Source organism: Xenopus laevis, chromosome 8L (assembly GCF_017654675.1).
Source record: "Xenopus laevis strain J_2021 chromosome 8L, Xenopus_laevis_v10.1, whole genome shotgun sequence".
NCBI classification, from domain to species: domain Eukaryota; kingdom Metazoa; phylum Chordata; class Amphibia; order Anura; family Pipidae; genus Xenopus; species Xenopus laevis.
The window spans coordinates 12,145,092-12,158,603 of record NC_054385.1 but is presented as its reverse complement, the minus strand read 5'-3'; the positions used below and the strand labels follow the sequence as shown (position 1 = coordinate 12,158,603).

The following is a 13,512-nucleotide window of genomic DNA, read 5'->3' as shown; positions in this document are numbered from 1 at the left end:
GTGATTCAGGAGCAGCTCAGTAATTCAGGGGCAGCTCAGTGATTCAGGGGCAGCTCAGTGATTCAGGGGCGGCTCAGTGATTCAGGGGCGGCTCAGAAATTCAGGGGCAGCTCAGTAATTCAGGCGCAGCTCAGTAATTCAGGCGCAGCTCAGTAATTCAGGTGCAGATTCTGCACTATTTTCAGATTTGCAACATTTAGTTGATACATTTCTCAGCATCATCTCTGGAGTATCAGCAATTATTGTATCAATTCTAACAGCTGCCTGTAATGAAACTCAGGGATTCTGCTTAGCAGGGACAGAGATAAGAAATGTATCAACTAAATGTATCAATTTAGAACAGTTACAGGGTCGGCGACCCCCTTTCCCAGAGCAGCTTTAGAAGTAGACACTTCACGACATTAGAAAAATGATGACACATAGAACTTATAAAGTCATTGGAAAAAAAATCTTTATTTCTGGTGAACCTGAACTGAATATAAGTGTTGGAAGGGGAACAACCTCTTTAAAGAACTCGTACAATCAGTGTGGCCTAAAGTCCCTCGTTAATGTGCGTTTTAGTGTAATAACTGGAATGACAGAGCTGACCGGAAGTAAATGCCGCAGGCTGAGCGGGATCATAACAATAAAAGCCTTGGGAAGCGGATGAGGTCACTGGCAGTGCGCGTCACGTGATCCGCCTGAGTGCCGCTCGGCCAGGAAGGAAATGTTCGCTGCCGAAACAAAAGCCATTGCGAGAGGGTGAGCAGGAAATAAGGCGCTAAACGCCCTGACGCTTGTCATTCTGTCATTGCCACCAACACGCACCTAGACACATACACGGTCATTTCTCTTTATCTGGGAGGTATGGGAGTCATTATTACCCTCAGTAAGGCCAGGCTTTAGTGCGCATCCTAATCATCACCCCCATCCCCAGGCAGCATTGAGCTCTTCCACCCGTACACGTCCAAATGATGCTGCGGCGGGTTTCTTGCTTCCAGGCTGCTGATAAAACTTTTCTGTCCATCATTCCCGGCCAGCTTCCCGCTTGCTCTGCAGGTAATGGCTCTGGCACGTTACACACATGATACACACAGTAACGTAAAGGAACAGCTAGGGAAGATGTATAGAGAGCTACAGAGACAGGCTCCATTGTACCTCTCTAACAGGCTCCATTGTACCTCGCTCATTACAGTCTGAGGTCACTTCCATGCAGACAGAAGGCTTGAGAGAGTTTCTATGACCTATTACACAAGCAGCAGAGATTCCCTGCACATTCCCGCTCCCTGGGATTCATATTGCTGACAAAATACATTAAAGGAGGTTGTTGGGGAGACATTCTGTACTTTAGATTCATGCTTGGAAAAAAAATGTTTGAACCACATTTTTTTGTCCTACAGGTTGGAAATCTACTACATCATTTTCCTAAATTGCAAAAATGATAACAGGGGAAATGGGACATTTATGTACCTTTAGCATCTCCATTCTGCTTCCTTGAGCCATAATGTACTTCATGTCAATGTTGTATATGCACAGTACAATGCACTGCAGCTATTGTAAGTTCTGATGATTAGTATGGGGAATGGATGGTGCACCTAGACCATGTAGTGAGTGTAGGAACTATGAGTTAGGATGGAGAATAGATGGTGCACCTAGATCATGCAGTGAGTGTAGGAGCTATGAGTTAGGATGGAGAATGGATGGTGCACCTAGATTTTGCAGTGAGTGTAGGAGCTATGATTTAAGATGGAGAATGGATGATGCACCTAGACCGTGCAGTGAGTGTTGGAGCTCTGAGTCAGGATGGGGAATGGATGGTGCACCTAGATCATGAAGTGAGTGTAGGAGCTATGAGTTAGGATGGAGAATGGATGGTGCAACTGGTCCGTGCAGTGAGTTCAGGAGCTATGAGTTAGGATGGAGAATGGATGGTGCACTTAGATTGTGCAGTGAGTGTAGGAACTATGAGTTAGGCTGGAGCTTGCAATAAGTAGGAGCTGTTGTATGCATATATAACTTTACAATGAAAAGTACTGCTGTACAATCTTACAAAATACTGTACATACAAAAAGTATAAATACATAGAGATTAAGTACCATGTTAGAGCTTACATTTTTAAAGGGGACCTGTTGGGTAAAGATGTTATCCCCAACCAAAGGTGTGGGCTAATAGAGCCCGCATTCCGGTTGTGGATAACAGTAGAGGGAGGGAGCTCCTGGTGCGAGCAGCCATGTTGTGTCACTCGCATGTGCATAATGAGCAATTTGTGGCACATAATCACTATGCGCATGCGAGTAGGATCTATTAGTTATGATATGGAATGGATGGTGCACCTTGAGCATTCAGTGAGTGTAGGAGCTATTAGTTAGAATGGGCACTGGATGCTGCACATTAAGCATGCTGTGAGTGTAGGAGCTATTAGTTATGATAGGGAATGGCACACCTTGACCATTCAGTGAGTGTAGGATCTTTAGGTTGGAGAATGGATGATGCACATGAGCATGTTGTGACTATAAGATCTATTAGAAGAGAAATGTATGTTGCACCAGTGTTTGCTTCTAATTGCTATTATTGGAAAGCTGGTGCACCTTGAGCATGCAGTGAGTGTAGGATATATTAAATGAGGAATGGATGGTGCACCAGTGTTTGCTTCTAATTGCTATTATTGGAAAGCTGGTGCACCTTGAGCATGCAGTGAGTGTAGGATATATTAAATGAGGAATGGATGGTGCACCAGTGTTTGCTTCTAATTGCTATTTACTATTTCCCATAGTTCAATGTCTTTGTAGTTGGTATATCCACAACCAGTCGCTAATTTCATTGTGGACTGTATAGCAAAACAGGGTGTCCATGGAGAAATAAAACTGGCAGATCAGAGCATTCATAGAGATTCCTTCACAAACACCAGCCTGGTAGAGAGTCACTGCTTCCTTTTACCCAACATGACCAAAACATTAATAACAATTCCCAGCAAATATCATTATTACTGCTAAAAATATATTTTTTCTCCCCTGTAGGGCACTAATGTAGAAATGTCTTCTGCACCCTCAAGTGAAACCGCTTTAGAAGGTAAATGACACATTTCAGACTTTTTGCTTCTGTATTACAAAAAAAAGATTTCGCATTTATTGTGCCTAATATCCAAGTTTACATGTATCCTGAAGGTTATCATTTCAGACAGCCTTTATTAGCTGCATTGTATGTAATACTTTTGATGTACACCTTAATATTCAGGGACGTCTGCAAGTGATGAGCTCTCATCATAGGCCCCACCATCCAAACCAACTATACTACCCTCCTTGGATGGTAGTATAATAATAATGCACACACATAATTTTTCCCCCCATTTGAAATCTAGTATTTGGCCAGGGACTCCCTGATCGCTTAATAAGGTTAACGATATATAAAAATGCATAATTATTAGCTATTTAGCTGTAGTTGCAAGAATATTTAGGGTATAAAATCTCAATTGAACTTCAGGCTGGGGTTCTGGGAGTATCTTAAGACCAAGTGAGCATTATTCCCATATCTCTCCGTTCACGCTGCTCCCCCAAAAAGCCACTGTACTGCCCCCCAGCCCTTAAGTTCACAAACAACTTGAATTTGTGTGTGTACACACATTTGTCTGTGACTGCATTTAATTTGGGTATAAAATAAATAAATCTACTTTCCTGTTGCTCAGCATGGGCAGTATCTTCTATAAAAGCAAGTTGAAGCTGCTTGCCCATTTCTCTGCAAGGTACTACTACATATCAGTAAGTTGTATGAGGTTATTCATTCAGGCACTGTTATACATTATGCAACTTTTGCTAAACTGGGCCAGTGGCAATGTTTGAAGATGACTTTGATGAGAACTGAAGCACAAAATGTGCCTATATTTACAGTATAATTGGGATGCACCGAATCTAGGATTCAGTTCGGGCCTGGATTCTGCCTTTTTCAGCAGGATTCAGATTCAGCCGAATCCTTGTACCTGGCCGAACCGAATCAGAATTTGCATATGTAAATTTGGGGCAGAAAGGGAAATCACAAGACTTTTCATCACAAAACAAACATTTTTTTCCCTTTTCCAGACCTAATTTACATATGACAGTTAGGTTTTGGTTCAGTATTCGACTGAATCTTTCACAAAGGATTCGGGGATACAGGCAAATGGTAAATAGTGGATTCAATGCATCCCAAAAATAAATATATATATGTTAAAGTTTGTTCCTATGCTTTGAATGGAACCCGTGTTCTTCACCATGCAGTTTTTTTTTAAATATTTCCTTGATATGACATTCGTCCGACCCGTGGCAAGCCCTGTCCTTGGTCTTAAACTCTGCCGAATGTTTATATTAAGCGTCATCGTCCGGAACACAGGATCTCAAGTATTGACATCTATGTCCAGTCTCCACGCTGAGTGGATTCTTTATAGCTGAGCGGTTGACAGAAAATCCTTTTATATTCTGGATATTTACCCACTTTCCCCACACAATCGACCTTATTATATGGTTGAATCAGTGCGTAGTGGGTTGCCTGGGATTGGCCGTTTTATTGGCCACTGTCTGGTCTGAGACATCACATTATCAGACCCCCTATTGCCGCTGACCGGTTCTTTTATGCATTCAGACCAACTGATTTAAGATGAGTGATTTTGATAGGAGCAAATGCAAAAAGTCCTTCAAAAAATCTCCAATGCTGTTGGTGTTCACACAAATATGTTCAGTTGTGTAGCTATTTTTTTTTTCTTTGCTTCGTTTGCAATACCTGCTGTATACATTGCTAAAGCCAAATGTTCACTTCACTTACTGGCTATCCAACTGGCCCTGGGTAAGCCACATCACAGTCTGTAATTTCTAGTTCTTTGTTTCAAATCTTTGACGGTAATTATGAGTGCTACTCATTTGTTGTGTTTCAGATATCCATCAGGATCTGCATGCAGAAGCATTAGGTACTTCAGAGGACTTTTGTACCGTTGCTGGGAGGATATTAAATGGGTGTGACCTGGATGCTGACGTTACGGAAGGGGCAAAGGCATGTGAACATTTAAAAATGGAGGAGAACTTGGAACCAGAGGACCTATTAAACAACAACAAAGACGTATTTGAGCTGGAAATGTTTGCTAACCAAAAATCTACAACGGCGGTTTTTGGAGTTTCCTCAGTGACCCAAATCCAGCATTCATTTGCAGATGATCCTAAATTAGAGGCGAACGACCAAGATGCATTCCATGGAGCACATCATTCAATTGTTACATGTTCACACCAAGACCAGGAAAATGTGGAATTAATAGAGGATGTATCCACATACAATAATAAAACCAAAGCTGATGTTTTAAGCGGTAATGAAACAGTGAGATCTGAGGATCAACAAAGCTGTGGCGTGTTGTTTGAGAAATCAAAGGCTCTTGACTCTGAGCTAAATGTGCTTTGTGGGAATTATTTGTCAAGGCTACAGGGAATTATTGGGGATCAGGAGGAGACAAGCAGACTGGAGGCTTATTCAGGGCAAAGGCAAGAAGATTATGCATTGCTGGAAGGAGATAATGGACCTTTTAATAATATTTTGACTGTCTTAGAAAAATCAACTGAAGTGGGGTCAGAAGCATTTGGCTCAACCTCTGCTCTAAAAAACAGTAGGCCCTCACAAGGCAGTGTGGACAGTGGTATAATGTTGCCTCGTGATGCCCAAGGGAACCGTTTTCAAATGTCATTGGGAGCAGAAGAAAAACTGGAAAATCAATGTAATAATTTTCATTCCACTGGCCATGAGCCAGACAAGGAGATAAAGAAAGTATTGCACTGCGAATCAGGTACATGCTCCTCACCAGAAAATGAGGGTGAAGAGCACAGTCAAAAGAGTATTTCAGACAATCTTGATATATTAATAAATAGGTCACCGTATCAAGTGAAACATGCCAGTAGAGGTCCCTCCATAGCTAGATCACCCAAGCATATGCAAAGACATTCTGAGGTTAGAGGTGAAAAATACAAGGCAAGAGCAGAAATCTGGCCGTTTGATGACCTGTCAGTACGGAGATCAATAGCAGTTGATAATATTGATGATATTCCAGAAGAGCCAAACTCAAATTCTGATAAGGAAATCGATGATGATGACTACGACGATGAAGAAAATATAGACCGAGAAGACCACGAGGACTTTCTTCCTTATAGCAGCTCGCAAGATAGACTTGATCCAAGGCAAGAGAGACATCGCTATGTCTCGGATAGTTTAGACGCAGATGTTTTGCAGCTCCTTGAAAAGCACCTCCAGAAACAACAGCTAGTAGATATCAAGGAAGAAGGAGAAGAGGAACTGGTAGATATGCACATCAATATAGAAAGACCACGCACAGAATCTTTCAAGGGTTTAAGGAATATCCCACAGGTCTTAGACATCGTTTTAGAGGAACCAGAGTTGGAGAACACAGGCGATAGTTTTGAAGAAGGCAGCAAAACCCCATCGGAAATAGACTCCGACGACAGCAGTAATATCTACACCATGGAAAAAGGTTTGATAGAGTCTCTTCAGCATGATTTAATGAGTAAAACTGACAAGATAGACGAGCAGGAGATAGCCACAATCTTTCAAAGAACAAGTATGGACCCTTTTGTACAAGAAAAAGAACAAGTAAAAGGTGACCTAAAACTTCATATTGAGCACGGTGATAATCAAACGACAAATGTGAGCAATGTTCCTACCTCAGATGATGGCACCGTTGTATTGGACACAGATTTCAAATGTGAACTTGATGAGTGTGCACAGCAGAGCAATACAGACGGCTTAAAGCTATCAGAACAGACCGATGAAGGGCAGCTCACTGTACTGGAACCAGTCACTTTAGAGAGATCATTACAGCCTTGTCCTCAGTTGAGTAACCAGAAAATAGATACTGATACACATATACAGCAAACGGACAGTAACCCATGGCAAGGCCCAAGTTTTATGGCTATTGAGTTGATTCCCAAAACAGCGCAATATAGTGAAAATGACTCTGAGGATACAGCTCAATATGGGTCAGATTATATAAAGACTGAACAGCCAGAAGACTCTCGAGATGAGAAGGGTGTGTTGTGTCCATTTAATGAAGCCACTAAATTGCCATCTGAGGACTCGTCTCTCGAGCCACTGGCTGAACAATCCGATTTGGTACAAAGGGGTGAAAAACCATTCCTGGTGGATGATAGTTCTTCCATTGCTGGAAGTCAGTCAGTAGACCGTTTTGATGGTGTGGGAGAAACTTTGGTCTCTGAGGAGAGCAGGTTGACAGACCCTTCTACAATAACTAAGGTTAGAATTTATGTTATTGGAGTGTCTTTTATAATATGTATGAGCTGGTCTTGGTGTTGACCAAGACTCTAGACTAGTGATCCCCAACCAGTAGCTCATGCGCAAACCCCAACATCCCCACACCCTTGGATGTTGCTTCCAGTGGCCTCAAAGCAGGGGCTTATTTTTGAATTCCAGGATTGGAGGCAAGTTTTGGTTGCAGAAAAACCAGATATACTGGCAAACAGAGCCTCCCATAAGCTACCATTCCACATATGGGCTACCAAATATCCAATCACAGCCCTTATTTGGTACCTCAGGAACTTGTTTCATGCTTGTGTTGCTCCCACGCTCTTTTTACATCTGAATGTTGCTCCCCGGTGAAAAAGGTGGGGACCCCTGCACTAGGCCAACACAATTTAAGATGAGCACAATCTGGTATCTCCTTTTAGGCTTCCAAAACATGCCAGGAGTTCATAGAGTAAGATAAATAACTCCTTTAAACTCAGCTGAATTATATGTATCATTTACTCTGCTTATTGCAATGTAGATGTGTGCAAGGCCGCTGCTAGATGCATTTCAGCCACCATTCATAGCAAACATTGCATTGCACTTCCCAATAAATGGGTTAAATGTCCTACAAAGTCAATATAAATGGATTCCTTTTTGTTTGGGTCACGCCTTTTTGTTCTCTTTAGAGCTGATTTTTATGTTATTTGTTGCTGGAAAGCAATTGACTTGTGAATTGCTGCTCAGCAGGTGTGCGGCAAAAAACTAAGCATTACCCCTCCATTGACCAAAATGTTGCTGGTGAATGTCTGGGAAGGGCCATTGCTCGTCTGCAATATCTAATTGGGTGCAGAGAAGTAGATCTACTCTAATCGGCTTCTCCCTGGCAATCATAGCTTCTGCATATAGCTACATGGAGCCAAAATGGCCAAAAATGCGAAAGCAGATATTTTTGGGTCCATCTCCACTCCACGCAGGGGGGAGCTGTTTATTGTCAGTGCAGCTACAGAAAGGTGCGTGTATCCGCTTCTCTCCGCCTGATTAAAAACCGCAGGCAGAGAGCAGTGAAACCAACATTCCATGTAACCATGCCCTAATAGAACCATTGCCTGTTACTATATTACACTGCACCTAGTTGCAAGCCAGGAACTAATATCAGGCGGTGTAGTTAGATTCATGGCAGTTGCACGGTATGTAAATTAGGAGCCAATTTCAAAACAAGCTTCAAACCATTATAAGGTGGCGGAAAGATCATTTTGTATTTGTGGTGACAAGTTTGCCTGAGAGGTCTTTTGTAGACCGTGTCGGACTGCGGTTTCCCAGGACTCACCGGGCCCCCCAGCTGCAAGCACTCTCTGTCCCCCATCCTAGCCACAACACACTGTGGCCCCCCTGCGCTCACCTATTCCTCCACATGCAGCTGCGACCTGGGCCAGGGAGGGAGGGAGGTCGGGACAGAGCCAGGGAGGGAGGTAAGGAGAGCCAAGGTGTAGGGAGAGGGGCCCACGAGAGCCGGGGCCCACCGGGTTTTTTCCCAATGTCCCTCCAGCCCAGTCCGACCCTGTTTGTGGATATATTTCTAGATGAAGTGCGTATCCTGTTCCAGATGTGAACGTTTTAAGAATTAAGAGTGACCTATACCCTACCGTCTAACTTAATGTAAAATTGCTCTGATGGTTTTATGAGCACTTTTACATTCATTTTGTAAAAGATGTGTACGATTAGACTGCTAATATAATTTCAGGCTTCCGATATGTTGCAGACAATGAGTAACATTTTTTACACTTCTCTCACTTTCCACTTCTATCATGGGTTTGCTTGCCCTCTCTTCTATCAAAGTTGTGCTGCTAATCTTGGAGCAGAAGTGAAGTCAGAATGTTCTAGGCAGCAATCCATGAAGATGAAGAGCAAATTGGGAACTTATTATAAAGGAACAGTAACACCAAAAAAAGTAAATGAAAATATTATGTAGTGTTGCCCTGTACTGGTAAAACTGATGTGTTTGCTTCAGAAACACTACTATAGTTCATATAAACAAGCTGCTGAGTAGCAATGGTGGAAATTGAAAAAAATACTATATGGCACAGGTTAAATAGTGGATAACAGATAAAATTATGTTCTACAGAGTTTATCTGCTGTGTAACCTGAGCCTTTTCTCCTTTGAATGGCTGCCCCCATTGCTACACAGCAGTTTATATGAACTATAGTAGTGTTTCTGAATCAAACACACCCGTTTTACCAGTGCAGGGCAACAGCTGCATTATTACTTTAAAACTTTCTTTTCTTGATGTTACTGTTCCTTTAACACTTGATCCCATGCTATTCCAAGCTCCTTACCCGTAAGCCTGAATTACAGGCAGCGGTAAAGAGGATGGGGCTCATTATATCGAGCTTATAAAGTGTTATTCACTGGGTAGGTGGGTCGGGGATTTACTTAGTCCCTTCCTATTTGCTGCCAGTATTTGCAGATTCTTTAAGGACTGGTAATCAACATATTTACATCTAGCACACACACACACACACATAATATATATATATATATATATATATATATATATATATATATATATAATACACGAAAGCCATGAATATCTTGTAAATGATATCCTTATAAACGGTGCCAAGTGATATCATTTTTGTCACATGACTCACTAAAACTTGTGTATTATAATAAATATAATCCCCCTTGTTGGAAAATATGAGGATATTAGAAGTAACCTGTGCTCCTTTGGCCTCGTGTTTTTCTATGGTCATGGAACTCCTCTGTGACTCCTCTCGGCCGAATCCTTTTGCCTGGCCAATCCAAATCCTAATTTGCATTAATTAAGGACGGGGAGGGAAAACACATGACTTTTTGTCACAAAACAAGTAAGTAAAAATGTTGTCCCCTTTCCACCCCTAATTGGCATATGCAAATTAAGATCCGGTTCGGTATTCGGCCGTATCTTTCGCGAAGGATTCCGGGGTTCGGCCGAATCCAAAATAGTGGAGTCAGTGCATCCCTAATTATAAGTCACGGAGGAGTTACGTGACCAAATAAAGACACAAGGCAAAGATAACCCTGTCTTTCTCTTATAGGACATTTAGTGGGTAACCAAGTCAGTCTCTTATAGGCCAGTGGGGGGCTCTTTTTGTTGACCACTGATATAAGCTACTTGTGATGGTTATTATATGGCTATTTGCTTTCTCCTTTTATAAAGGCAAACTGTAGTGCTGCACCAGAAACCCATCTGTCAGACCAGCCCTTCCTCGTGGCCAGTGAATTGAGCACACTGAATATGGATCTGAAGGAGAAGATGTTAGCCGTATTAGAAAAGGCACATGCCGTGGACTGTAGATCCTCCCATCTGCAAGGTAAATACATTCGTATGGTAACTTTTATGTTGAGGTACAGTACATGTTCTCATCAGCGTGCAGTACACTCGCTCGTGTATGTAGTAAAACGACTGTACCATTGTTTGCCCTGTCAAAACTAGAGAGGTTGAAGGGCATGTAAAGGCAAAAAAAATAAAATCCAATTTTTACTTTCTTTAATGAAAAAGAAACCTATCTCCAATACACTTGAATTAAAAATGTGTACCGTTTTTATAAGAAACCTGACTGTCTGCGGTGAAATTCTCCCTTCATTTAGTGCTGTGGATAGGAATTGTCAGACGGTCCCTAACTGCTGGGCAGGGAAACAATCATACTTATGAACAGCAGGGGGAGCCCCCGCCTTACTTCCCAGCCATGCAGAACTCAAGCAGCTTTGTTTGTTTTCCTGTAGAGCAGGATAACCCGTTATCCAGAAAGCTCCGAATTACGGAAAGGCCGTCTCCCACAGACTCCATTATGATAAAGAAATCCACTTTTTTACAATTGATTTCCTTTTTTTCTATAATAATAAAACAGTAGCTTGTACTTGATCCCAACTAAGATATAATTAATCCTTATTGGAAGCAAACCCAGCCTATTGGGTTTATGTAATGTTTACATCGTTCTCTAGTAGACTTAAGGTATGAAGATCCAAATTACAGAAATATCTGGATTCTGGACAACAGGTCCCATACCGGTATGGGAAGAACCTGAGGCAAATTGGCCCTTCAAAGAAGGGATATATGACGCTTTGGCCTGGGAAATTTCTGCTAGAAGACATAAGCAGTGGAAATAGATAACATGCAATCAGTAGGGATGCACCTAATCCACTATTTTGGATTCGGCCAAACCCCCGAATCCTTTGCGAAAGATTCGGCCGAATACCGAACCCGAACCCTAATTTGCATATGCTAATTAGGGGTGGGAATGGGAAAACATTTTTTACTTCCTTGTTTTGTGACAAAAAGTCTCTCTATTTCCCTCCCTGCCCCTAATTTGGATATGCAAATTAGGATTCGGTTCGACTGGGCAGAAGGATTCGGCCAAATCCTGCTGAAAAAGGCCGAATCCCGAACTGAATCCTGGATTCGGTGCATCCCTAGCAATCAGCAGATGAATGTTAGCAGGACATGTTTTGAAGACTCAAAATTGTTCAGCATTAACTAGGGATGCACTGAATACACTATTTTGGATTTGGCTGAACCCCCGAATCTTTTGCAAAAGATTCATCCAAATACCGAACCGAATCCGAATTTAGGGGTGGGAAGGGGAAAACATTTTTTTACTTCCTTGTTTTGTGACAAAAAGTCACGCAATTTCCCTCCCTGCATGTGCAAATTAGGATTCGGTTCAGCCGGGAGGAAGGTTTCGGCCAAATCCGAATCTTGCTGAAAAAGGCAGAATCCCGAACCACATCCCTAGCATTAACCCATTTTCCACTTCTAATATTCAGGGAGCTCATTAAAAAGCCAAATGTTGTTTTGTTTTTTTTTTGTCTTTTGCAACTGGTTTTTCGCTGCTAAATTCCAGCTCTTGGCTTTGCATGCGGAATGCCATAAAGGCTGCTGAAGTCCTTAGTCAGACCCTCGTACTATAAACACAGAAATGTAGTCTCTCCTCCCGGTGTGAGGTTGACATCTCCTCTTTGAACACGCTTCCTTATGAGGAGAAGAATTCAGAGAATACACAGCCGTACGAAAGAGTAATCTGCCTGTGATCCCTCGACTGGATGACCCAGTAAGGATTTAGGGAAAAGGTTCGCCTTGATTTTTAAAATGAGTTTTCATTGGTTTTCACCTCCCGTTTGAATGTTGTTTTGGAGTCGCCATGGTGAGAGTGTAACATAAACTTTGCTTTGTATATGCATAACTTTGCATATGTTCCGCCTTATGTAATAACATAGTATAACTGGGGTCCTGTAATTATTTGGAATCCCTATGGTGACCTGTGCAACAACAGCTTTTACTTTATACATAATAAAACAGTATTGCCAGTGCCTGGGCCTATAGCTCTAATTGCTCACATAATAAATGCTAGGGATCCAGGATTCACCTGAATCTCAGACTTTTTCAACCGGATTCGATTAAGGTGAAGGCAAGTACTAACCAAACCGAACCCAAATCTAATTGTTGCATATTTGACAATTATTGGAACATGGAATACACACGCTTTCTTTTTTTCCCCCAATCCTAATGCTTACATGAATATGTAAATTAGAGTTCTAATTCTGTTAAGGATTTGGTCAAAAATTCAGGATTCAGCCAAATCACAAAAACATATTTCTCTTAGATCAATGGATATTGATCCCACCCTAACTGGCCTTCAGGCTAGGATTCCAGGGATGTCTTGGACGGTAATGTAGCATTCACCCAAGGCCTTCAGTATGAGCTGAGCTTCTAGGCCAGAGAGATCTAGGATACCAAGTATTCAAAGGAACCCCAGCTTAATTGGCCAGCTTGGCATCGTATCAACGACTTCACCACCTAAGAGGCCACAGTTCAGGAACCCTACCCCAAGGCTAGAGTCCTATGTCAGGTTAGGTACCTGTGGGTTTCCTGCAAAAAAAGCTAGTATTTTGTGGGTAGGACTTAACCCAAATTCTACTTCTTCTTTTTTTCAATATAAGCAAATTATACTTATACTTCTCTATCTTCTAGGGGAACTCTATTAAAGAGGCCCACATAACACAGAAACCCCTAATATACCCATAACAGTTAACTGTTTCTTCAAAAAGTATCAATAAATAGCATTTTCTATGCTGAAATCCAACAGTTTAACAGTTCTTCTCTTTCTGCATCATTTGAAATCCTGGCAGGGAAGGAAGGACTAAACACTGATGTTACAAGTTATAACAACTTCTCTACAGCTTACAGACAGCATGCAGGAACTACATCACCCACAATTCATTGCACTGTGATG

The 13,512-nt window shown here is 41.9% G+C and overlaps 1 protein-coding gene across 5 annotated transcripts in view; it reads left to right on the top strand.

The window, feature by feature from the left end:
- Positions 1 to 586: 586 nt before the first annotated feature.
- LOC108704499 overlaps positions 587 to 13,512 on the top strand; it is a 50,228-nt gene continuing 37,302 nt past the window's right edge. For 2 of the 5 annotated variants that reach the window (XM_041573170.1, XM_041573172.1), the window contains exons 1-4: positions 587 to 741; positions 2,997 to 3,048; positions 4,880 to 7,251; positions 10,440 to 10,593. In XM_041573170.1, the coding sequence (XP_041429104.1) occupies positions 3,012 to 3,048; positions 4,880 to 7,251; positions 10,440 to 10,593 (2,563 nt within the window). In that variant the 5' untranslated portion in view covers positions 587 to 741; positions 2,997 to 3,011. The other 3 variants (XM_041573173.1, XM_041573171.1, XM_041573174.1) reach the window with 3 other exon arrangements.